Source organism: Beta vulgaris, chromosome 8 (assembly GCF_026745355.1).
Source record: "Beta vulgaris subsp. vulgaris cultivar EL10 chromosome 8, EL10.2, whole genome shotgun sequence".
NCBI lineage: Eukaryota > Viridiplantae > Streptophyta > Magnoliopsida > Caryophyllales > Amaranthaceae > Beta > Beta vulgaris.
Genome location: NC_079209.1, coordinates 51,509,466 through 51,534,777, shown reverse-complemented (window position 1 = coordinate 51,534,777; position 25,312 = coordinate 51,509,466). Strand labels below are relative to the sequence as shown.

General features: G+C 39.7%; 2 protein-coding genes, 6 non-coding genes and 2 pseudogenes across 21 annotated transcripts; 4 read left to right on the top strand and 6 right to left on the bottom strand.

Annotated features, from left to right (window-relative positions):
- Positions 1 to 115: 115 nt before the first annotated feature.
- Positions 116 to 4,658, top strand: LOC104901705 (probable sulfate transporter 4.2). The gene is made up of 5 exons (XM_048635218.2): positions 116 to 263; positions 1,770 to 1,929; positions 2,808 to 2,859; positions 3,041 to 3,179; positions 3,303 to 4,658. Exons 2-5 carry the CDS (start codon positions 1,882 to 1,884, stop codon positions 3,385 to 3,387), a joined length of 324 nt encoding a protein of 107 aa, XP_048491175.1. The 5' UTR covers positions 116 to 263; positions 1,770 to 1,881; the 3' UTR covers positions 3,388 to 4,658.
- LOC125492687 (uncharacterized) lies at positions 4,602 to 7,917 on the bottom strand (annotated as a pseudogene).
- A 1,518-nt stretch (positions 7,918 to 9,435) lies between these two features.
- Positions 9,436 to 24,070, bottom strand: LOC104901704 (probable sulfate transporter 4.2). Of its 14 annotated transcripts, none has more exons than XR_007268697.2 (12): positions 23,782 to 24,008; positions 22,254 to 22,364; positions 20,680 to 20,731; positions 20,364 to 20,498; positions 20,141 to 20,234; positions 19,308 to 19,423; positions 16,920 to 17,021; positions 12,184 to 12,288; positions 11,860 to 11,984; positions 11,736 to 11,775; positions 10,918 to 11,063; positions 9,436 to 9,612 (listed from the first exon to the last, which is right to left on the bottom strand). XR_007268697.2 is itself a non-coding variant. In XM_057391005.1 (5 exons), the coding sequence occupies exons 2-5, from the start codon at positions 22,254 to 22,256 to the stop codon at positions 20,149 to 20,151; spliced, it is 276 nt and encodes a 91-aa protein (XP_057246988.1). In that variant the 5' UTR covers positions 22,257 to 22,364; positions 23,782 to 24,017; the 3' UTR covers positions 19,430 to 20,148. The 14 variants fall into 14 exon arrangements, 2 of the variants coding, with proteins under 2 accessions (XP_057246988.1, XP_057246987.1); XR_007268693.2 differs by lacking the exon at positions 19,308 to 19,423 and adding an exon at positions 16,137 to 16,237 and having other exon boundaries at positions 23,782 to 24,006; XR_007268695.2 differs by lacking the exon at positions 19,308 to 19,423 and adding an exon at positions 16,137 to 16,197 and having other exon boundaries at positions 23,782 to 24,004.
- LOC125492993 (U5 spliceosomal RNA) lies at positions 9,964 to 10,080 on the top strand. The gene has a single exon (XR_007269378.1). It is a non-coding gene; the product is annotated as a U5 spliceosomal RNA (small nuclear RNA).
- LOC125493004 (U6 spliceosomal RNA) lies at positions 10,943 to 11,045 on the bottom strand. Its single transcript, XR_007269386.1, has one exon. It is a non-coding gene; the product is annotated as a U6 spliceosomal RNA (small nuclear RNA).
- On the top strand, positions 11,853 to 12,005 carry LOC125493052 (U1 spliceosomal RNA). The gene has a single exon (XR_007269433.1). It is a non-coding gene; the product is annotated as a U1 spliceosomal RNA (small nuclear RNA).
- On the top strand, positions 12,447 to 12,562 carry LOC125492982 (U5 spliceosomal RNA). Its single transcript, XR_007269367.1, has one exon. It is a non-coding gene; the product is annotated as a U5 spliceosomal RNA (small nuclear RNA).
- LOC125492959 (U2 spliceosomal RNA) lies at positions 13,823 to 14,029 on the bottom strand (annotated as a pseudogene).
- On the bottom strand, positions 15,919 to 16,115 carry LOC125493063 (U2 spliceosomal RNA). The gene has a single exon (XR_007269444.1). It is a non-coding gene; the product is annotated as a U2 spliceosomal RNA (small nuclear RNA).
- Positions 16,702 to 16,898, bottom strand: LOC125493074 (U2 spliceosomal RNA). The gene has a single exon (XR_007269455.1). It is a non-coding gene; the product is annotated as a U2 spliceosomal RNA (small nuclear RNA).
- Positions 24,071 to 25,312: the final 1,242 nt, after the last annotated feature.

The window sequence follows — 25,312 nt, the reverse complement described above, 5'->3', positions numbered from 1 at the left end:
TCAGAACCACAATACTAGATTAACACAAAATTATAAAATAGTTATAAAAAGGGAAAATGATTATATATTTATTGACATTATACAATACTTGATATTCTCGTCCAAAAAAAAAACATCAATACCCCAATAGAGTGAGAGACTCCTTATGGCTGAAAAAAAATAGCCGTTGCATACTACCCTTTCTCCTTCATCCTCTCAAAGTTGAAACCCTCAATCTTCCATGAGTCTGGCACTGCTGCATGTTCGCCGCACCCAAAATAGAGGTGAGTTAGATTTTTTTGTTTTTGTTTTTGTTTAGGTTCTAAATTGTTTCGCATTTCTTTTCTCGTATTTTATCTTACTGATATTCTTATGGTTGTTGAGGCCTTTTCTAGTTCAGTTAATTTTCGACTTAAAGACTCGATGATCTATGATCATTAAGACTGAATTTTGTTTGTTTTTGTTTGTTTCCAGTTATAATTTTGTTTATTTCCAGTTATAATTTTGTTTGAACTTACTACTCTGTTGTATTGTTGTTCAATCTTTATATGAGTTGGGTTAATTACTTGGTTTCTGTTTCTTTTTGTTATTATCTTAAGATTAGAATTTTGAATTCACCCAGTTATTGAATTTTTTTGTTGGACGAATGTCTTAAGTATATGAAGTTTGAGTTAGGAAAAACAAAATTGGAAATTCTTTGGGGGGACAGAATGAGTATGATATAATAAAATTGAGTAAATTAATAATGTATACACTTGGAAATTTCCCTAAATTTTGTCTATGAAATAAGAGTCTCTGGTGTCTGGTCTGTCAAGAAAATCACAAAATGCAATTCCTGTCTGTTAGTCGCTGTAAGTAATGACATTCCATTTTTAAGGGATACATCATTCCTTTCTAGTTCAGGTTCTAAATCGTTTCGCATTTCTTTTCTCGTGTGTTATCTTACTGATATTCTTATGGTTGTTGAGGCCTTTTCTAGTTCAGTATAGATGTGGTATAGAGGTGGGAAATCCTGTCATTTTCTTCGGGGTCAGTTTATTTTCAGGTTGGATCTCATTGAGTTCGTTCAATTCAGGTCTATGGTCAATTAATGTATTGGCTTTTCTATTGTCATATCTTCATGGTTTTTTCTTCTGAAATTTGATCAAATATACATCAGCTTTTCAACCTGGTGTATGATTCTGTCATGACCACATCGAATTATATGTTTGGGCTATGGCCTTGTACAAAGTACCTTGTTCTAAATGTTTAAACCAAAAGGAGTTGAATTGCAAAGCACCTAAGAAGAGTGTATATTCTCTAAACCATCCGGGACTTAAAATCTTTTAAGGTTCCACCTGTAACTAAGAAGTGTCTTTTCACAACCACCCTTTAATGGATTTTACTCTAAAGTTTGCTAGTTTGAGTAGTTAATTAAAGTCACCAATCCCCAGGTTACGTTTTTTTTATTTATTTTTATTTTTATGTTTTAGGGGGTAATTTAGGATGGTTATTGATGAACCAAAATTAACCTCCTTAAGGGTTATATAATTGTATATTAAATTTTAAGTTGTTAAATATACGTTTGTTGCTAATTTATGTTTTTGTAACAAATTACTTACAATGTCGTGTGAAAAGTTGTTTGGGGTGGGGGGAGTTGCGAGTAAAAAGATTTATAGTTGCAAGTGATTTCTTTTGATGGTGTTTAGATCCAGGTGAGTCTCATAGACACCCCATTTAGGGGTGATTTTCAATAGTTAATCTAAACTGAGAACATGTTGCTCATATGAGGCATAACCTTTGGAGTGCAGCAGAGGGAGAAAAGATGGTTTGGATAATACTGCAGAAGCACATAATGACCTTAAAATTCTTGAAGTGGCATCTGATCGCGTCAGAAAAGGTTCAGCTGGTGTTTCTGGATCGATGATGCTGTTGAGTTCGTGCCAAAGAATGCATGCTCCATTTACTCAGGTTTTCTGACTTGTCCGTGAGCTGTCCTGTGTTTCTTCATTCTATCGTTTCGAGTTTTTTTTTATATGTTTGCCCCATTTTGTATAGTCCTTAAAATATCTTCTTAACCCTTTCTGTGCTCTTTAAAATATCTTCTTAACCCTTTCTGTGCTCCATTTTCTTGCATATTTGTATTGAAAAGAAGATTTTAGAGTTCAGAATGCTTTTAGGAACATGCAGTTCATGGTTAATCTGCTGCATTCTTTTGCAAGTTAGGATTTTTATTAGACTTGAATTTAATGCAAGCTAAAAATAGTTTGTCATATAGTAGAAGTGTGTGTTAATTTTTTGGGGAAGTGCTTTTGACCCTTTTTTTTTGTTGGAGAAATGAACTGTGTGGAAATTGGAAATATACTATGGACTGGGTGAGGTCAAGGCTGATGTTTAGCGTAGGTCTATGTTTGTGTCATTAATGTAAACTTGGGTTTTCTTATTGCTGCATGGCTACTTAGCAATTAGCATCATTTGACCAAGTCTAGCAAGCCAAGTTTCTGGCCACCAGTCGATTAAGAAGCGAAGTAATATTGACCTTATTGTGGAAAGGCTGTGATTGTACGCTAGATTTTTCTTTACTTGCCATTTTATAAATGTACCGACTATGCATTGGTTGTATCGCTATTATAGCCATGAGTAGCAAGGTTGTTACTATGAAACCTGTGTATATCATCAGTATAATACTTAAGCTGGTTAGTATATGCATTATGACCGCCTTTATAATATCACTCAACCTTTACAATTCTTGAAACATTATCTCCCACCACAATAGATCATAGCAATCATATCAAAACTGTAAGTGTATAGTTGACAATCTATTTTAAAAACCTTCCTTTTTCTTGTAGGTTGGATTTTCCCTTGCTTTTGTAGTCCATGAATCTGCTAATCCACATATTGGTGAGTGCAATAACTTCTACCTTCATGGAGTCTTATGTTAGCCTGGATTATTTTTATGCAATCTACTTCTCAAGCTGGAATATACATATTGGGAAACTTGTTGGCGAGTGTAATCTGACTGCAGCCATTATCAATTTTGCTATTTCATTGAAGGTTTTGATTTATCTTTTAAACCCTGCAGCTGTATTGGGTCGTCTTCCTGGTACAACAATTTATAGGAATGTTCAACAATATCCAGAAGCATATACATACCATGGAATAGTGCTTGTTCGTGTTGATGCGCCAATATATTTTGCAAACACTAGTTACATTAAAGATAGGTACGTTCCTACTTTTCCAGTATAATCAGGTGTGCTTTTTCTGCATTTTTCTGAAAACTGGAATGCTGCAGTGTTAATTTGGAAAATATTAGAGCTGTGATTTTCATTTGTTATCTCTTGTAGGCTGTGCGAATATGAATCCAATCCTGATCAATCTATACGTGTGGGCCAGAAGTCGAACAAATTTATATTGGGAAATTTATTTTGAGCTTTCACGTGAGTAATTGCAATTTTCTCTTTTCATTATTCTCTCCTTTCTTGTTTTAGTGTGTCATTGATGTTAGATTGGACTTAAGAATATGGCATATACATAATGAGACCAACCAAATCTTTTAATTAATTTACTAAAATTTAGTAGGTTTGGATCAAAAGACCTATCCCAAGTAAGAGTTATAAAATCTTTGCCCTCATGAAAGGCACTGAGGCAGTGAGTTGATGCTATAATAGCATGGTATCCTAATAGATATTAGAATGCTTGAACTACAACATAGTGGTGAGCAACAAAGGCAAGGTTTTGCCATGGGATATCGAAATTATGTAATTATCTTTTGTCATTGTCACCAAAGGTGATCTTGGGATTTACAAGTCTCATACAACTCTGTTCTCGTGAACCTAAAGATGATATTAGAATGATTGAACGACAACATGCATAGAATGAGCAACAAAGGCAGGGTGTTGCCGTGGGACATTCTAATTATATAGTTATCATATGTCATCAAAGGTGGTGGTTAAAGTTCTCAAAAAAACCTGTTAATATATTAAAGGTGGTGGTGGTGGAAGCATCTACGAGAGTCAGTAATAGTTATAGTTCTGGTGGTACTTTTGACGAAGGCTCAGATATGTACCTAAAGTTAGGGTAGGTCCAATCCCTTTTTAATTCCATGATTTAGCTTGACTTGCCTTTAAGTCATGCATTCAAGAGTTAATGCTACTCTCTATTTTGTTTTCATAGAACCTTTTGTGATCGTTGTTGCTGTTTTTTTTTTTTTTTTTTTTTTTTGGCAATTGTTGATGGTGATATATTACCAAACACATATTGCTAGTAATTCTAGAATCTACTCTTAAAAAAAAAAGTGTTGCAAGTAAAAAAAAAAACTGTAGGAAATATATATTTTCAAGATGAATATAACAATATGTATCTCTGAATATCGAAAATAATTTTATGAATTTTGTCCAAAATGAAATCCATGTCTGGGTGTCAAGATGGGTACATGAGTTAATAAGAAAAATTTAAGCACAAAAGGTAGTGGTGAAGGTCATGTGTGTCTGTGTGTTTGCGGTTCTCCTGCCTGCCCACCCCCCAAAAACATTTTCTTTTTTCTTACAATTCCTTTGAGGAGAAATAAGATTAATATAGAGAATGAAGAATGAGCTATTGTGATACGATGCCTGAAAAGAACATGACATATTGAGAGGCGACATTTAAATTAAATGTAGAAAGATTGTTTGAGAAGAGGAGGTTGACGTGAGAGAATATGGAGGGAGGAGGAAGGGGGGAGGGAGAGGATGGGGAGAGGGGGGAGAGGTTGGGGAGAGGGGGGAGATGGAGGGGGGGAGGGGTGGTGGTGAGGGGGAGGGAGGTGGAGGCGGTGGTGGAGGGGGGAGGAGGAGGAGGAGGAGGAGGAGGAGAGGGAGAGGGAGGGGAGGGTAGAGGGAGGAGGGGAGAGGAGGGAGGAGGAGGGGGGAGAGGAGGTGGAGGCGGTGGTGGAGGGGAGGGAGGAGGATGTGGAGGGGAGGAGGATGAGGGGTGGAGGCGGAGGAGGATGGGGAGGGAGAGGAGGGGGAGGGAGGAGGATGTGGAGGGGAGGAGGATGAGGGTGGAGGCGGAGGAGGATGGGGAGGGAGAGGAGGGGAAGAGAGGAGGAGGAGGGAGAAGAGGGAGAGGAGGAGGGGAGGGGGAGGAGGAGGGGGAGGCGGAGGAGGAGAGGGGTGGGGGGGAGGTGGCGAGGGAGGAGGAGGGGGAGAGGGGAGGGGGGGGAGGAGGAGGGGGAGAGGGGAGGAGGAGAAGGGGGGTGGTGGAGCGGGGAGGAGAGGGGGTGGAAGGGGGAGGAGGGGGTGGAGGAGGGGAGGAGGAGGAGGGGAGGTTGGGGGTGGAAGGGGGGAGGAGGAGGGGAGAGGAGGGAGGAGGAGGAGGGAGGGGAGGGGAGGGGGGAGGAGGGGGGGGTGGGGGAGGAGGAGGGGGAGGGGGGTGGAGGAGGTGGAGGGGTGGAGGGGGAGGAGGGAGGAGAGAGGAGGTGGAGGGGGGCGGAGGAGGTGGTGGAGGTGGGGAGGGGCGGAGGGGGAGGAGGCGGGGGTGGAGGGTGGTGGAGGAGGAAGGGAGGCGGCGAGGGAGGGGGAGTAGGGGGTGTGGAGGAGGGGGTGGAGTAGAGGGGAGGTGGAGGTGTGGAGGAAGAGGGGGAGGCGGCGAGGGAGGAGGCGGGGGAGGAGGAGGGTGAGCGCGGGGGGAGGCGGCGAGGGAGGGGGAGGGGAGGGGCGAGGAGGGGGGAGGCAGAGGGGGGAGCGGAGGAGGGGGGTGGAGGATGGGAGGGGGTGGTGGAGGGGGGAGGGGGAGGGGGGCGGTGAGGGAGGAGGCGATGAGTGGAGGGGAGGCGGCGGGAGGAGGCGGAGGAGGAGAGGGGAGGCGGGCGGGGAGGAGGCGGAGGAGGAGAGGGGGAGGCGGCGGGAGGAGGCGGGAGTAGGGGGAGCGGTGGTGGAGGAGAGGGGGTGGAGAGGGGGAGTAGGAGGGGGGTAGGAGGGGGGGTGGAGGGTGGTGGAGTAGGAGGGGGAGTAGGAGGGGGAGGCGGCGGGGGAGGAGGCGGGGGAGGGAGCGGGGGGAGGCGGAGGAGGAGGTGGGCGGCGGGGGAGAGGTGGAGGTGCGGGAGGAGGTGGAGGCGGTGGGAGGAAGGGGAGGTGGCGAGGGGGAGGCAGAGGAGGGGGAGGGGGGTGGTGGAGAGGGGGAGGGGAGGAGGGGGGCGGTGAGGGAGGGGCGAGTGAGTGGAGGGGGAGGCGGCGGGAGGAGGCGGAGGAGGAGAGGGGGAGGCGGCGGGAGGAGGGGGAGCGTGGTGGAGGAGAGGGGGAGTAGGATGGGGTGGTGGAGGAGGGGGTGGAGGAGGGGGAGTAGGAGGGGGGTGGAGTGGTGGAGTAGGAGGGGGAGTAGGAGGGGGAGGCGGGGAGAGGAGGCGGGGAGGAGGCGGCGGGAGAGGCGGGGGAGGCGGAGGAGGAGGGTGAGGCGGCGGGGAGAGGTGGAGGTGGGGGAGGAGGTGAGGCGGTGTGGGGGAAGGTGGCGAGGGGAGGCAGAGGAGGGGGGGGGGTGGTGGAGAGGGGAGGGAGGGGGGGAGGAGGGGGGGCGGTGAGGGAGGAGGCGGGTGAGGGGAGGCGGAGGAGGAGAGGGGGAGGCGGCGGGAGGAGGCGGAGGAGGCGGCAGGAGGAGGGGAGGGGTAGGGGAGGGTGGTGGGGTGGTGGAGGAGGAGGGGAGGAGGCGGCGGAGGAGGAGGCGGGAGGAGGAGGGGGGGAGGAGGCGAGGGGTAGGCGACGGAGGAGGAGGGGGAGGCGCGAGGAGGGGAGTGGTGGTGGGGGTGGTGGAGAAAGGGGGTGGAGGGAGGGGTGGAGGGTGGTGGAGTAGGAGGGGAGGCGGGGGGGAGGCGCGGAGGAGGCGGGGGGGAGCGGGGGAGGCGGAGGAGGAGGGTGAGGCGGCGGGGGGAGGGTGAGGCGGCGGGGGGAGGTGAGGCGGTGGAGGAGGGGAGGTGCGAGGGGAGGCAGAGGAGGGGAGGGGGTGGTGGAGAGGGGGGGAGGAGGCGGGTGAGGGGAGGCGGAGGAGGGAGGCAGAAGGGTGCAGCGGGAGGAGGCGGAGGAGGAGAGGGGAGGCGGGGGGAGGGGGAGGTGGGGAGTGGTGGTGGAGGCGGCGGGAGGAGGAGGCGGGAGGAAGAGAGGGTAGGCGACGGAGGAGGAGGGGGAGCGGCGAGAGGAGGGGGAGGCGGTGGGAGGAGGGGAGGCGGCGAGGGGAGGAGGAGGGGGGCAGAGGAGGGGGGTGGAGGAGGGGAGGGGGGATGGGAGGGGGGGGGAGGAGGGGGGGAGGTGAGGGAGGAGGCGGGTGAGGGGGAGGAGGCGGGTGAGGGGGAGGAGGCGGGGGGAGGAGGCGGGGGGGAGGAGGGGGGAGGAGGAGCGAGGCGGCGGGGGAAGGCGGAGGAGGAGAGGGGGAGGCGGGAGGAGGGGAGGGTGGTGGAGGAGGAGGGGAGGCGGCGAGGAGGAGGCGGCGGGAGGAGGAGGGTGAGCGGCGGGGGGGAGGAGGAGGGTGAGGCGGTGGGGGGAGGAGGAGGGTGAGGCGGTGGGGGGAGGAGGAGGGTGGTGGAGGGAGAGGATGGGAGAGGTTGGGAGAGGGGGGAGAGGAGGGAGGGAGGGAGAGGAAATGGGGAGGGGGTGGTGGAGGGGAGGAGGAGGAGGGAGAGGAGGGAGGGTAGAGGGAGGAGGAGGGGGGAGAGGAGGTGGAGGCGGTGGTGGAGGGGAGGAGGAGGATGTGGAGGGAGAGGAGGATGAGGGGTGGAGGCGGAGAGGATGGGGAGGGAGGCGGTGGTGGAGGGGGAGGAGGAGGATGTGGAGGGGAGGAGGATGAGGGGTGGAGGCGGAGGAGGATGGGGAGGGAGAGGAGGGGGAAGGAGAGGAGGAGGAGGGAGAAGAGGGAGAGGAGGAGGGGGAGGCGGAGGAGGAGAGGGGGTGGCGGGGGGAGGTGGCGGGGGGAGGAGGCGGGGGGAGGAGGCGGCATGTTCAAAATAACAGTAAATTAAAATTAGTATTCATGAATGTGTATATTCAAAATTAACATCATTACAACTTCGTAAGCATGTTCAACCTTAAGTGTAAAAACGGATTGGGTCAGGTCGACCTATTTAAATTAAACGGGTTCAAATTTGTGTTGCGTTATATTTTACTAACTCTAATTTTTTGAATATGAAAAAATAAATAAAGGCTACTAATGCTAACATTTGTCAAAGCAATTTCAGATTTTACATAATCACATTTGTTTTTCATATATGAGTTATTAGGATAAACAATTCCCAAATGGTCAACAATGCATCATCCGCTTCTCTTTTCTGATGTGCATTGTGATCACAGCAAAATTCCCAAATGTCGCTTTTGTACACATAACACCTCAAATGGCTTTCTCAGACGGCATGTTCCCACAAATTTCATATTAAGCATCATCTGCTTTCTTACATTCCACTAATTACAATAAAGAATACCATATACCAATAAAAAATAAATAAGTCATCATGCTCGTAAAACTGTGTCGGGGAAACAGTATTGATTAATATGGGACGGAGGGAGTATTAAACAAAATAAGCCATGTAGAAACAACAACCTTTGTCCCCTCCATGTAAGTAGCAAAATAGGGAATTCCTCCAAACTTAAAGCTTCATCAGAAGTTATGCGGTCATGGAAAATCATGTAAGTAGCAATTCACACCTTTTAAGATCAATCGAAATACTCATGTATCAACTAATACCCTTCTATTCACTTTTGAGTATGAGCTTTAACCATGAGCTTTATGACTAGGGGGGTAGCAAAAGTTATAGCTTGAAAGTATGAGCTTTAACCATCAATCCATCTTTATTATTCACTTGAGTCTAATAACTATAAGATGCAACTAATTATCGAAATTGAGCTACTGCTAAATTGTCGTCAATGTATGACATACTTACATGAGAAATGAGATTTACGCGATATAACTCTTATGAATAAGTGATTAACTACAAAAAAAAAAAAAATAGAAAAATAAACATACAACCATCTTTATTATCTTCATTTGAGATTATTATTATTAAATCAGGCATAGTTCATATCATTCATTTTTAGTAAACAACATTCAATTTACATCCTAATAGAATCAAGTTACATATCATAACACCTGAAGTACAACTTCATGATTTAGATCAATAATGACCCTCACATTTGCATGTGTCTATCTCATAACTCATATAACTCATATAACTCCCAACTTGTAAAATGTGCATAAAATTAACGATTTTTGGATACAATGTTACAGAGGTAAATAATCTTACATAACATTATATAAATACAAGGTTATACAAATGAAAAATGGGGTGTGATGAGTAATTATGGGCTAGGATTACATTGATGGTAGGGCTAAGTTCAACACTGATTTTCATTACCAAGTCAATTCAATCAGATGGACCTAGGAGGGAAATCCTGGTACTACTTGTCACTAAGCCATGGCATAGGACCAAGCTCAAGTTCCGTTGTTACCTAACAAGAAAGAGTATAAAAAAGAGAAAAACAATAGCACTATATAAAAGCTATGGAGTTACTTACAAATATCTCTATATGTATGTCAAATCACCGAAACCAAAAATACTGGGAAACACTTCGTATCTCTCAGTGCAATAGCAAGTTGTGGTAACTATATGTCGTTCCAGATGGTAAGTTTTTCATAGATATCCTGGAATTGAAGAAAATTAGTAGAGTACATATATAGATCATCTCAAAGCTTCAAGCTTAGCTGTTACTATTTATGTTAAAAAAGTGACTATTCTGCATCAAGATAGAAGAATAGTATGTCAGCAGCCTATTTGGAAGAAATTTTCTGAAGCATGGCAACTCAAAAGTGTTATATTGGAATACCAAGAAGTGAAGACATCCTTTATGAGGAGTTGTATTCTTCAAATTTTGCAGGGAAAAGGCCTTTGAACTAAAAGTCCAGTAGAAAGGCCCAGAAGTACCACATCAGAGAAGATATAATATCCAAGCCAGGATTGCAGTATGTCTAAAGCCACTGCTGTACAACTCACGCAGCCATGCAGTGAGCACAGAGCGAACTATTCTTTCGCCTTTTACAAAAGAATACCGTGTGCTCGCTGCATTCAGTGGCATAAGTTTATTTATGAAGGACCTTCCATTAACTGAAGCAAATAAGACGTTTTACATAATTTTAGCATATACAAAAACCTCTATTTTCTTCTTCTCATTAAGTAATACTGTGTAATGTTAACAGATGGATGAAACCTGAATAGCGACACAGGACGAGATATAGTCAGTTCTCATGGATTTGCACGAAATTCTAACGATAGTACTAGTAATATAATTAACAATCTTTACACACCCAAAAACAAAAATTGTCTTACATCCATCTAGGTTTTAGACCAATAAAAAAATCTAGGAATTGCAGTTTTAGTTTTCTAAGAAAAACTCGTGTCAATATCCTTCATAATGAGAATTCATCCTGACACATCTCCAAAGAAATAAGAGAGGGAAAGTAGGAATAAATTATTGAGAGTCTCATTTTAATTTCTGTAGTTTCAGCATTATTAATACACAATCACCGTGTCCGTATGTTCTTCCTCTACTACAAAATTCCAGTTTATAACTTCATGACACATCTCAAAGTCCAAACAAAATGAAATTTTTATCTTCAAGAAGCCTATTCACAAATCACAACCCTTCGAGACCTATTATTATCCTTTTACATACCAATTTCATTATTTTTTTAGTAAAGCATTGAAAATCCTTTTCTAGTGTGAAAATTACAAAATGATATTTTGCTTGTACTAAATTCACATCTGGAGAGGAGATATGTACAAAAATGCATAGGTGAAGGCTTAAAGAAGCACTACCTCACCATAGTGAGTTTTACAAAGTTTGATCCTAAGATCTCAAGGAATTATAATGTAAATTTCCTCCTGTTAACAGTATCAGGAAAAGGCTGGTATAAAGAGAAAAACAGATTGTAGAGGGATAAGAAGAAAACCTGCAGTAAGTGGTAAAAAAGGCAAAAAAAATTGGACCATTTCTCGATTTGTGCGTGTCATCCTTGCACAGGGGCCATGCTAATCTTCTCTGTATCGTTCCAATTTTATCAAATGTCTCCGAAGAGACAACCTTATGCTATAGTCTCTGCATAATAAACAAAGAAGTTGTTTATTAATCTTTGAATGTGGGAATTCCAGGTTTTACACCCAAAGCACCCAGGCAACTTATATAGACAAGCATTATCTTCAAGACCTAATCTTGAGAATATCCAAGGATCAAAAAATTAAAGACTTAACTACACAATAACACCAGCCATAAGATATGCAAGTCCATAAGATATGATAAGGGAATATAATAATATATGAGCAGTACAGAAACTCAAGCATAATATACAACTAACTAATATAATATATTTACTAAAGTCAAGACAAAATAACTCGAGTTTCTAACCTTTATTTAAATAAACAGGGCAAGTTATGTCTTTAGAGATGGCACGACTGTGTTACATGGTTCTTCATAAGATATAAGATACAATAATAATTACAAAGTTGGAACACACCTAATACTTTTCCTTAAATAATTAACAGGAAACAGCTCAAGGTGGAAATTGTTGTTAATTTTTTATATGGCCTAGCCGCATCAAGCTGAAAAGTAATTCTTCTAGAATGAGAGACACAACAAGATATGATGATCTATGAGGGGATGCTACTTTCCATATGAGAATCAATGATACTATATCAACTACACAGAACTTCATATGCAACTCATTTCATTGTCACCTCCAGAGACTTCGAAACTTGATGGCCTAATACCTACCACAATTCCGAGTTCAAAGATGTTGTAGATGATTTTGTTCCTGTCACGCATCAATAAAGTAATGAAGATAGGAAGGACAACAAAGGTATAAAATGAAGTCGTGGATTACAATTAAACACACTACCTGGACGGGGTCGATGGACGACCATAAAGGCTCATGGCCTAGGTAGGTGGCATCCATTGCACTTGAGGAGCGATGCCCGCCTAACATCTTCCCAAAGTGTACGTCATAATTTGTGCTAGTGGGGTCTGCATTCGCGCAACCCCTAATCAATTCTATTGCCAAATTCTAAATTCGTGAGCTTGAATTAAATTTTTGCTCACTTTAATTGGGATTACAGCCTTAGCAATGCCGTAGACAGTACATATGTTAGAGTAAGTTCGTCACACATACCGACATACCGTATAGTTAAATGCATCATGCGAACTTTTAGCATATTGTACTAACCCTGGCATTCAAAACGTATGATTTTAGTCTTGCTATCAACAGGACCGTTGAAATCTGATTTTCCACCACTTCTCAGTCCTGATGGCCCAAAGGAGTTTCCAATTCCTGTTCAGCAGAAAAACATGATGTACAAGTTATTACCAGCAAATGACGTAGAGATCTCTCAGCGGAACCACCCCTTTCTCTCCCGGGAAGTTCCATACCCAAAAGACGCTAGGCATTTGTGGCATAAAATACAAAGCTTGATTCTCATATCATCACGCAGCCATGTAGTGAGCACACAGCGAACTATTCTTTCGCCTTTTACTAAAGAATACTGCGTGCTCGTTGCATCTAGTGGCATACGTTTATTTTTGGAGGAAGTTCTTATGGGACTTCCATTAGTCTATTTATAAGTTTTTTTCAGGCCTTACCATGTCTATGAGAAGTCTATAAGAGAACATCTCCCACTTGCCATGAAAGGGAGTTTCCATAGGCATCAATCTAATTTCTTTCTGTACCCTTACCATATGTTTGAGAAGTAAGAAAGACAACATATCTTGCTTGCCAATGCTGAATCAATGCATAGAGACTGCCAAAAGAATATCGGATGCTGGCCGCTCTAAGTGGCATAAGTGCATTTTAAAGGCATAAGTTTATTTTAAAGGGAGCTTCTAACAAGACAAGTGCAAGTTTCCAACGAGCTAAGTGCAAGCTTCTTAGTATCAAATATATCCAAAATGATGAGAACAAAGAAAAAAGAATACAGATAATATTTGATAATTCACTTTATCTAAATGCATGCCTTCGTTCATTTCAAATGATCGTCCCTCAACAGAACCCTTTTTTAGCGATGAAGTGCGAAGCGAATTTGATTTTTTACACCTGAACTTTTAACTGAAAGGAACTTAGATCAGATAATACACTTGATTAAAAGCAAAAGACCGTTTAAGGCATGCAACTCAGAGCTATAACAATGCTTAGACTCCAAAAATGTGGACCATTTCACTGGAGGTTCCGACAAGACAAGTGCGGGCTTCCAACAAGCCAAGTGCAAGGTTATTAGTATCAACTATCCATAATGATATTAAAATGACAATAATGAAGAAAAGAATACACTCACAGATAATATTAATCATACACTACAATGGACCTTTACGAACTTTCAAGGTAGAATTTCCAGAGTTTAGCTTATTTGTGACTTGAAACAGTACAGCTACAATGGACTCCAACATGATCAGATAATTTGTAAATGCCCAAAAGATCTCAGGGTGTGCTAAACCCAGAAGTCCTTCTCATTTGACTATTTATCCTATCCTTACCAAGTGAGAATTTACAGAGGTGAGTATTCCAAACTAACCTCCCAAAATAGTGCGACAATTCTTCGGTCTTTGCCTACCAGAGAGCAATTAAATTTAACTTGATGCAACTATGGCGGCCACATCGTGTTTTTAATTACACGGGAAACAAATGCAGAACTATTTATGGAAATCAGTTACATCCCAGACCAGCATCCTTTTAGCAATACGAGGTACTACATATCCATTAAGACCCCATTAGTCCATAGTGCAAACTCTCCAAAGCACAAGACTGTAGAAATCCCTAAAGAACTGTGAATTCTTTTATAGGATAATCTCAAATATACTGAATAATGATCTAATGGGGGTGCACCTAGCCCATGCAATGCAATAGTGCAACACAAGGGCGATGCTCAAGGATCCCCATAGCAAGCTACTTTGGTGGATCGTCCCCCTAAAAAAATAAATTTAATATCGTTGTGGGTCAATGACCCACGTATCAGATATTAAACTGATAAGAACAGATACTACACTTGATCTTAGCCAGGCCAAAAGGCCGAGCAAGGTATGCTTTACTTAGTCTCACATGCATGTATTTTATCATCAGGTCATTACTTAGTCTCACATGCATGTATTTTATCATCAGGTCATTAGAGACTTACATTTCACTTTACAATTTGGGAATAACAAGAGCAGAATATGTCTTAAGCTGAAGAAAGACAGTCTCCATTTCAAAAAAGTTGTCATATAGACATTGAGCAGAAATATCTGACGCAAGGCAGAAGCAGAAAGTGATTGAAAAGTTCTTTATGGCATCAAGTTTATCTTTGGACATCTTAATTTCGCACAATAATCATGTTTCGATATTACCATTGCATATCAATAAGATGTGTTTCAAATAGCTGAAAAATGAAAGATAGTGCAGCAGCTTGAGTACGCTCGCTTTCTTCTTTCTTCAAGTAACACAACAACATGAGATGCATGGAAGACATGGAGAATTGTGAACGAGAAGACCCTTTGCCATATGTTATCGACTTTAGCTACAATTCTTGAAAGACTACTGGGAATGATTTTTGGACAATGTCTTGCATTTTCATATGGGCAACAGATAAAAGTAGAGAATGTCAACAACTAAATACTGATCTCTAAGGAGGTTACATCTCATAACTTCTTAAGAGTAAAAAGGGAAATGCTCTACATGGACCGGCGAAATCTCTGCACACACATTTGTCCACCCTATATTGCAATGATTGCATCAAAGTCATGTTCTTATGAGAATCCTGAAATGCTATGAGTATTACACCACTTTTTGAAACTCATATTAATAACAATAGGTGTCACTTAGAATAAGCACCACATTTAAAGGCTGTTTTTCAAAAATAAAAAAATCTTAACCATAATATAGTTTCACAATATAATTAAAACAATCAGATCCCATGATCCTGCCACTAACTAACATAGCTGGATACAGCATAAACATCTAATGACACAGGTGTACAGAAACAAGCAAGAAACCCACCAGTGATATTTAAGTGCCAAGGTGTATTTTAACTGCATAATTCTTGAAAGATTTTATACGAGCTGAAAGCTTCAATTTTGCAGAATTCATTACCATTGAGGAACAGTGACCCAAGTATCAAAAAAAGCTTTAGGCTACTCCGGCTAAGCTACGAGTACATATTCGGACTTGCCTAGGAATTGGACACAGGGTGCAGGGACACAACATTCATGAAGCAATCTTGATTCTTAAAGACTTTTACATATCTATTCACACTACCATTAAAATATAAATATTCTAGAATTACTTGTTTGTTTGTTTTGAATCAATTCTTATTTCAAACTCAATATGGATCACATATCAGTTATCATACAATTTCTCGTCACTTTTCTTGTATTTTTATAGTTTTCTACAATAATATGTTCAAGTCAAGGTCAAAATCATACGGTAAGGTCAAAATCAAAGGGTAGGTAAGAAATTAAGGATACAATAGTACAATACCCTTGTCATAGTGTCAACTGTCAAGAGTCCAACATGGGTACGTAAGATAAAGAGAAGAGTTAGAAGCAACGTAGATTAAAATTATGAGAATTACTAGACTTAATCTTAGCCTGATGAACTATAAAAGGTATGCTTTATAATCTTACATACCTCTACGTATTTTCTGATCATTCCAGCCTCGGCAATAGTCCAAAAAAACCATCAAAATGATTTCTTCAACTTTATGAAGTAAACAGGACAAGCAGATTTTGCAAGCAAATTTCGGCTTTGGAACCTTCAGTGCATTTTGATGCGCTAAGATACTAATATCTATATGACCGATTTATAGTCTTATGACTGACTATTATTATTCTTATAAAGGTCCTTACACAGACATTTTTCTAACATGTATGGCAACCAATTGCTTCACTAAAGGCTAACGGCTCCAGATAACATACGAAAATTCTAAATGATGATATAGTGGGGTACGCCAGGCCCATACAGTAGTGCAACGCATGAGCGACGCTTGAGGATCCCAATAGCAAGCTATTGTGGTGGATCCACCCCCTAAAAAAATAAATTTAATATCGTTGTGGGTCAATGACCCACGTATCAGATATTAAACTGATAAGAACAGATACTACACTTGATCTTAGCCAAAAGGCCGAGAAAGGTATGATTTGCTTAGTTTTAGGTACCTCTTTTTATTTACTCATCGCTTTGGCCTAATCCTCACCTTTCCAATGTGGTACCACCAAACTGCAAAAGTTATCAATAGCTAACTGAAGGAAAATACACTCTGCAATTAGACAAATAGACAAACAGATATAAATCTGCTGCAAACAGAAAGTGAGGTAGCAAATGCTTCCATATTGGTCATTCTAGCAAGTAGGACCATTTGACTACATGGAAGGAACCAGCTTAGCATTATAATCCATCCTATAATTAACATTTAACAACATAGCAACAAAAATTTCAATATGGTCCAAAAACACCAGCAAAATGATTTCATAAACTTTATGAAGTAAACAGGACACAAGCAGATTTTGCAAGCAAAATTTCGGCTCTGGAACCTGACTGCATTTTAATGCGCTAAGATACTAAATTCTGCATGACCATTTATCGTCTTATGCATATCTATTGTTATTATTATGAAGGTCCTTACACAGATATTTTCCGACATGTATGGCAAGTTGGCAACCAATTGCATAACTAAAGACTAGTGGCTCCAGATAACATACAAAAATTCTAAATGATGATATAGTGGGGTACGCCAGGCCCATACAGTAGTGCAACGCATGAACGACGCTTGAGGATCCCAATAGCAAGCTATTGTGGTGGATCCACCCCCTAAAAAAATAAATTTAATATCATTGTGGGTCAATGACCCACGTGTCAGATATTAAACTTATAAGAACAGATACTATACATGATCTTAGCCAAAAGGCCGAGAAAGGTATGATTTGCTTAGTCTCAAGTACCTCTTTTTATTCACTCGTCGCTTTGGCCTAATCCTTCACCTTTCCAATGTGGTACCACCAAACTGAAAAAGTTCTCAATAGCTAACTGAAGGAAGATACAGTCTGCAATAAGACAAATAGACAAACAAATATAAATCTGCTGCCAAACAGAAAGTGAGGTAGATAAGTTATCAATGGCATCACATTTATCTTTGAACTAGTTTCATTCTTGCACATCAATTATGTTTATTCCACTTTTACTAGATGAGTATATTTCAGATAACCCAAAAGCGAAAGACACGTGCTGATAGTAGATTATGGTGTGCTTAAAGAGCAATGCTAGGGGAAGGGACTCAAGGGAGGCTAAGGAAACAAAAGGTAGGTGAAGGAAGGAGAAGGGAGAAGGGGTTTGTGTTTTCCCTAACAATTATAACAATTTTTTAAGGATTTTGGTTTGCTATTTGGATCCTTTTGTTTATAGAAAATCTCTTCATCCATCAAAATAAAGGAAATTGATTGATCACTGTCCCTTCCCTTCTTTTATCCAAACACATTACTAAGAAGCCTCTCTTTTCCTCGTTCTTAAAAAAGAGCAACATCAGATTGAAGTAGAAATATCAGGGGAAGAAAAAGGATCTGTTGCCATGCACTTGAATGGTTGAACCATGATGAATTCATCACAACTATAGAGGTGCATATCCCATAAAAAAAAAGTCTTGCAAACACTTTGACAAGTGATAGAAAATAACGAAAGCATGTCCAAAACTTGATGCTAATCTTTGAGGTGGCTAAGTTTGATGGCTTCTTAAGGATAACAAGAAAATCTCTGAATGACCAGACAAGATCTCTACAAGCACACTTCTCAACTCTCTAATGCATAAAAGTTATGTTTCTACTAGATAAATAGTCCAATAAGATTGTAACACAGCTTACTCAAAGCTAATACTTGATTTCCCATCATATATATGCCATAAGGCCATCTCATAAGTGAAGTAGCCCAAGAGTAAGGATATGTCTCTATTTCCTTTTCTCTTACTACAACTCACAAATCATACACCACCAAAAAAAAACGTAAAAATATATAGGCTGTAACAATCTTCAACCTAAGTCTTCAACCTATTGTAAATGTATCAATCTTTAGCTTAAGTATTCCTATAGGCTGTAACAGTCTTCATATACTGATGATATACACAGGTTTCCTTGTGTAATATTTGAATGAGCCCTATCATATAGGACACCAATATAAGAAGGCATGCAAAGGTATTATCAACAGCCTACTCATGGCCATAATAGCGATACAACCAATGCATATTTATAGAATGGCAAGTAAAGCAGAATCTAGCGTATGTCGCACAATCACAGCGCACAATCACAGCCTTTCCACGATAAGGTTGAGCAACGAGTTAGGTTGTTGGGACTAGTTACTCAATAAGCACGAATGAAGCAATGTATGTAACCAATACTTTGCTTCTTAATCGACTTGGTGGCCAGAAAAAGCTTCACTTGGCGCTTGGTCAAATGATGCTAATTGCTAAGTATTAGTGTAGCTCAAACTATCAGCTTGAAAAATTCAAAAGTACATATATCCTTGTACCTTCTATTAAAACAAACAAGGAAACCCAAGCATACATTAATGACACAAACATAGAGAACTAATCCAGCTACTTCAAAATTTACAGCACTAAATAACAGCAACAACATACAAATAATTATATAATAATAAAAATAAAAAGAACAAAATCTAAGGTAGTTTAACAATGTATTTCATGTACTATAAAGGCACAAATGCAATAGACCTACGCTCCACACCAGCCTTGACCTCACCCAGTCCCTAGTATATTTCCAATTTCCACAGGAAAATTATGCTCTTTTCCAACCCATCTACTCACCACTTCCCCAATAAATAAACACACGTCTTTACTATATGACAAACTATTTTAGTAGTTTTTAGCTTGCATTAAAACCAAGTCTCATAAAAATCCTAACTTGCAAAAGAATGCAGCAGATTAACCATGAACTGCATGTTCCTAAAAGTATTCTGAACTCTAAAATCTTCTTTACAATACAAATATGCAAGAAAGACACTTTTCTCCTCTAGAGACAAAGCAGCAACATTCGAAGAAGGAGCAACAAGCAAGATAGGAAATTTAAAACACCATTAAGGGTTAATTGATAGGTGCAAAGAGAAAGAAGTAAAATAAGAGGACACATAAAGAACAAGAAACAGGAGGTGTAAAGAAAAAAATCTAATGAGGATAAAAAAAATTAATAGAACTTCTTTCATTTGATCTTTTTCAGAACTGACAATGAACTGTTTCATGTATGCATGCTGCAACACATACAAGATGCAAGACTTTAGATATAGATATCAATTAACCATTCGAAAAGTACGTCAGAAATTAAACTTACCATACACAATATTGATGTCTGCTTCCATTGTGTCCCCAGTGAGCACCCATATCTTTATTCTATTAAAGTCTCTATACGAGCAGGTACTCCTTGAAACTTGTAAATCTAAAGATCACCTTTGATGACATATGATAACTATATAATTAGAATGTCCCACGGCAACACCCTGCCTTTGTTGCTCATTCTATGCATGTTGTCGTTCAATCATTCTAATATCTATGATCACCTTTGGTGACAATGACAAAGGATAATTACATAATTTCGACAAAGGTTCTTGAGAGAAGAGCTGTATGAGATTTGTAAATCCAAAGATCACCTTTGGTGACAATGACAAAGGATAATTACATAATTTCGACATACATCACATGGAAAAACCTTGCCTTTGTTGCTCACCACTAGTTCAATCATTTCTAATATCAATTAGCATAGAAATATTAAGGTTCTTGAGAACACAGCTGTATGAGACTTGTAAATCCAAAGATCACCTTTGGTGACAATGACAAAGGATAATTACATAATTTTGATATCCCATGGCAAAACCTTGCCTTTGTTGCTCACCACTATGTTGTAGTACAAGCATTCTAATATCTATTAGGATACCATGCTATTATAGCATCAACTCACTGCCTCGGTGCCTCTCATGAGGGCAAAGATTTTAAAACTCTTACTTGGGATAGGTCTTTTGATCCAAACCTACTAAATTTTAGTAATTATTAAAAGATTTGGCTGGTCTCTTTATGTATATGCCATATTCTTGAGTCCAATCTAACATCAATGACACACTAAAGCAAGAAAGGAGAGAATAATGAAAAGAGAAAATTACAATTACTCACGTGAAAGCTCAAAATGAATTTTCCAATATAAATTTGTTCGACTTCTGGCCCACGCCGTATAGATTGATCAGGATTGGATTCATATTCGCGCAGCCTACAAGAGATAACAAATGAAAATCACAGCTCTAATATGAGAATTTCCAAATTAACACTGCACTCCAGTTTTCAAAAAAATGCAGAAAAAGCACGTCTAATTATACTGAAAAAGTAGAAATGTACCTACCTTTAATGTAACTAGTGTTTGCAAAATATATTGGCGCATCAACACGAACAAGCACTACTCCATGGTATGGATATGCTACTGGATATTGTTGAACCTTCCTATAAATTGTTGTACCAGAAAGACGACCCAATACAGCTGCAGGGTTCAAAAGATAAATCAAAACCTTCAATAAAATAGCAAAATTGATAACGGCTGCAGTCAGATTACACTCGCCAACAAGTTTCCCAATATGTATATTCCAGCTTGAGAAGTAGATTGCATAAAAATAATCCAGGCTAACATAAGACTTCATGAATGTAGAAGTTATTGCACTCACCAATATGTGGATTAGCAGATTCATGGACTACAAAAGCAAGGGAAAATCCAACCTACAAGAAAAAGGAAGGTTTTTAAAATAGATTGTCAACTATACACTTACAGTATTGATATGATTGCTATGATCTATTGTGGTGGGAGATAATGTTTCAAGAATTGTAAAGGTGGAGTGATATTATAAAGGCGGTCATAATGCGTATACAGGCTCTAGAAAAATGATAGGGAGCCAATTGTGATCACATTCGTCACTTCTTTTTCTCTGTAGATTTTAGAATATTTGCTGAAATTGATTTAAATTAGACTACCATTTCAATAATTGGATTAGTGGTTAGAACACTATATAGATTGATAGCTTTTTTTTTTTATTTCAAGACTTATATTTTTGCAATAAATCAAAATTCTTGTCGCGATTTGCAGAACTTTTTAAAGAACAATAAAAAAAGAGAGCAAATTTAAGAGGACAATGACAATCAACCTGTGTATATCATCAGTATATGAAGACTGTTCAAACATCAAAAGATACTAGATAAACATCAATTGTAAATGTACTTTTTCTGATCCCCATGGGGACTTTTGCGCTCAACTATATTTAATCAACTGCATAACCTGCATAACCCGTAATCTGGAAGATATATAACCTGTAATACAGTAACATTATGCGAAGATAAATAAAAGTATAAGTAGAAACAAACAATTATTTCCTTTTCTCTTACTACAATTATTTCCTTCATCCCCAGCCAAAAAAAAACGTAAAAATATAAATTTTTTAAGAAGGACTAACCAGCTTAAATATTATACTGATGATATACACAGGTTTCATAGTAACAACCTTGGCTACTCATGGCTATAGTCGGTACATTTATAGAATGGCAAGTAAAGCAAAATCTAGCGTACAATCACAGCCTTTCCACAATAAGGTCAATATTACTTCGCTTCTTAATCGACTGGTGGCCAGAAACTTGGCTTGCTAGATTTGGTCAAATGATGCTAATTGCTAAGTAGCCATGCAGCAATAAGGAAACCCAAGTGCACATTAATGACACAAACATAGACCTACGCTCAACACCAGCCTTGACCTCACCCAGTCCATAGTATATTTCCAATATCCACACAGTTCATTTCTCCAACAAAAAAAAGGGTCAAAAGCACTTCCCCAAAAAAATTAACACACACTTTTACTATATGACAAACTATTTTTAGCTTGCATTAAAACCAAGTCTCATAAAATCCTAACTTGCAAAAGAATGCAGCAGATTAACCATGAACTAACCATGAACTGCATGTTCCTAAAAGCATTCTGAACTCTAAAATCTTCTTTACAATACAAATATGCAAGAAAGACACTTTTCTCCTCCAATGACAAAGCAGCAACATTCGAAGAAGGAGCAACAAGCAAGATAGGAAATTTAAAACAGGGTTAATTCATATAAAAATTAAATAAAATTTCTCTGATTTGATATTTTTCGGAACTGACAATGAACTGTTTCATGTATGCATGCTGCAACACATACAAGATGCAAGACTTTAGATATAGATATCAGCTAACCATTTAAGTACGTCAGAAATTAAACTTACCATAGGCTGCTTCCATTGTGTCCCCAGTGAGCACCCATATCTTTATTCCAAGCTTATCTTCAATAGAGGTGCAGCCAATCAAAATATGATCTTTTATATGAGGTAAAACACCTGCACAATTCAAGTATCAGAGCAATGACTCTGACTCATCAACTAATTGAATACCCACGATGCAGAGAGCAAAGAAAGGAAACAGAGAAAATACAATTTACACAGAGAGGTTAGAGAATGTAAGCTACTACAAAACCCTAACAAAACCTCTCTCTTACTGTGAATATGTGATGCAGGATCTGATACCAATCGTTCTTATGACAGCAAATCACATGACCGCAAACCAAAAAGACAATAACCAGACGAGTAACAATGCATAACAGAAGTGACAACATCTTAAAAGATATCCAAGTCTACCAACCAATCCAAACCCCCAAAACAGGAACCAGATGAAAGCAGCAACCAAACCCCGAGTTTCATTGAAGTTATGCAAAGAACATAATAAATAAATTTGCAACATGTAACATCACATTTAGATAAACCAGAACGGATTGAGTGGTAATGTATAATCAGAGTTGTAAAATTTGGAAAAAAGAAAGTAGAGTCAGCTACTAACCCAACCCGCACCCAAAACTGGAGGACTCAAAACTGATATAAACAAAAAATGACCCAATTTGTACTGAACAAAGAAAAATCATGAAGATATGACAATAGAAAAGCCAATACATTAATTGACCATAGACCTGAATTGAACGAACTCAATGAGATCCAACCTGAAAATAAACTGACCCCGAAGAAAATGACAGGATTTCCACCTCTATACCACATCTATACTGAACTAGAAAAGGCCTCAACAACCATAAGAATATCAGTAAGATAACACACGAGAAAAGAAATGCGAAACGATTTAGAACCTGAACTAGAAAGGAATGATGTATCCCTTAAAAATGGAATGTCATTACTTACAGCGACTAACAGACAGGAATTGCATTTTGTGATTTTCTTGACAGACCAGACACCAGAGACTCTTATTTCATAGACAAAATTTAGGGAAATTTCCAAGTGTATACATTATTAATTTACTCAATTTTATTATATCATACTCCTTCTGTCCCCCAAAGAATTTCCAATTTTGTTTTTCCTAACTCAAACTTCATATACTTAAGACATTCGTCCAACAAAAAAATTCAATAACTGGGTGAATTCAAAATTCTAATCTTAAGATAATAACAAAAAAGAAACATAAACCAAGTAATTAACCCAACACAGAAAAAAATTGAACAACAATACAACAGAGTAGTAAGTTCAAACAAAATTATAACTGGAAACAAACAAAATTATAAATAAAAAGACAGCAAACAAACAAAAATCAGTCTTAATGATCATAGATCATCGAGTCTTTAAGTCGAAAATTAACTGAACTAGAAAAGGCCTCAACAACCATAAGAATATCAGTAAGATAAAACACGAGAAAAGAAATGCGAAACAATTTAGAACCTAAACAAAAACAAAAACAAAAACAAAAAATCAAACTCACCTCTATTTTGGGTGCGGCGATCATGCAGCAGTGCCGAGTCAGGGGAGCGAGAAACGCCAGAGACTCATGGAAGATTGAGATCTGAGGGTTTCAACTTTGAGAGGACGAAGGACAAAGGGTAGTATGCAACGGCTATTTTTTTTCAGCCATAAAGAGTCTCTCACTCTATTGGGGTATTGATGTTTTTTTTTTTGGACGAGAATATCAAGTATTGTATAATGTCAATAAATATATAATCATTTTCCCTTTTTATAACTAATTACTCCCTCCGTCTCAAAATATAGTTCCCATTTCCATTTTGGGTGTCCTAAAATATAGTTCCAATTTCCATATTTAGTTCCACATTTTTCCGTAATTTGTCTAGAAAAACCGTGTCCCATCATTTATTTGCTTCTTGAAATTTGTTTTTTCCTTTGTTTATTCAACCAAAATGTTACAATTAATGCTCTTTACCAATTATTCTCCATTCTCTCTCCTAAAATCATCTTTTCCCATACAACATTTATTTAAATAAACAAAAAATCATTATTATCCCTCCTATATTCTACTTGCATAAATTACCGTGAAAAAAGGGAAATGGAAACTATATTTTGGGACGGAGGGAGTATTTTATAATTTTGTGTTAATCTAGTATTGTGGTTCTGAGAAAAATCGTAGCAACAGATATTAATATATTAATTATTTATTAAGTGTATATTTAGTATTTTCAAGAATCGCAGCAACATGTTGTTTTGAACGCTTTTTTTTCCTCAAATACTGCGTATATCTAAAATCACAAGAAATTAATAGCCACAAAAGGCGGTATTTTATAATGACACTTACCATCGTGCAATTCATGAAAGCACGAAAATGCTTCAAACATCTCAAACTACCCAGATGTATTCGAGAGGCATGTGGCGGATGTTTTACCAAAGGATTGTAGGAAAAAAATTGTTCAATGTGAATGAAACTAAATATATACCCCTTCCCCTTTAGTTTCTATGGAAACTTTTAGCGGGTAATTGTATTAGCCTCTTTAATAACCATACCTAATTTGTTTATGCTACCTTTTTTGCCAAAAAATAATTAAAAACCTATATATGAGCCATGGCTCATGGCCGTGTCTAGGACCCTACCTGGATCCGTGGATTATATAACTTTGAAAAAAATCTCATGTCGTCCCACTAGCCCGTTATTATGTTTACCAAAGGATCCGTGGATTATGTTTACAGTGAGTCTGGAAGTGCAGAGAGAGCTTTGCATTTGACAACGGTAACTTTCTAAGTATGGAATTTTGGAGAAGATAAACAGTAGAAGATCTTCACATTATTCCCTAAAAATAAAAAATCTGCATATAATTGATGATAAGTAAAGGGTTTTTATTTCCTCAAAAAAAATTAAAGGGTTTCCAAAAGAAATCTTGAACAAATTGACCCATTTAATAATAACCTATTTTTTCATATTACGGCATCATGTACTCGTGTTAAATTTTGTTTTGCTCAAGTAATAGAACATAACTAGTAATTAGGCTGGAATTATGCCCCAGATAAAG

Coding starts and splice junctions, on each gene's coding strand:
- LOC104901705 (XM_048635218.2), top strand. CDS start 1,882: ATGATGCTGTTGAGTTCGTGCCAAAGAATGCATGCTCCATTTACTCAG. Junction 1,930..2,807: donor TGCATGCTCCATTTACTCAG/GTTTTCTGACTT, acceptor TTTTTCTTGTAG/GTTGGATTTTCCCTTGCTTT. Junction 3,180..3,302: donor ACTAGTTACATTAAAGATAG/GTACGTTCCTAC, acceptor TATCTCTTGTAG/GCTGTGCGAATATGAATCCA.
- LOC104901704 (XM_057391004.1), bottom strand. Junction 20,235..20,359: donor ACTAGTTACATTAAAGGTAG/GTACATTTCTAC, acceptor TATCTCTTGTAG/GCTGCGCGAATATGAATCCA.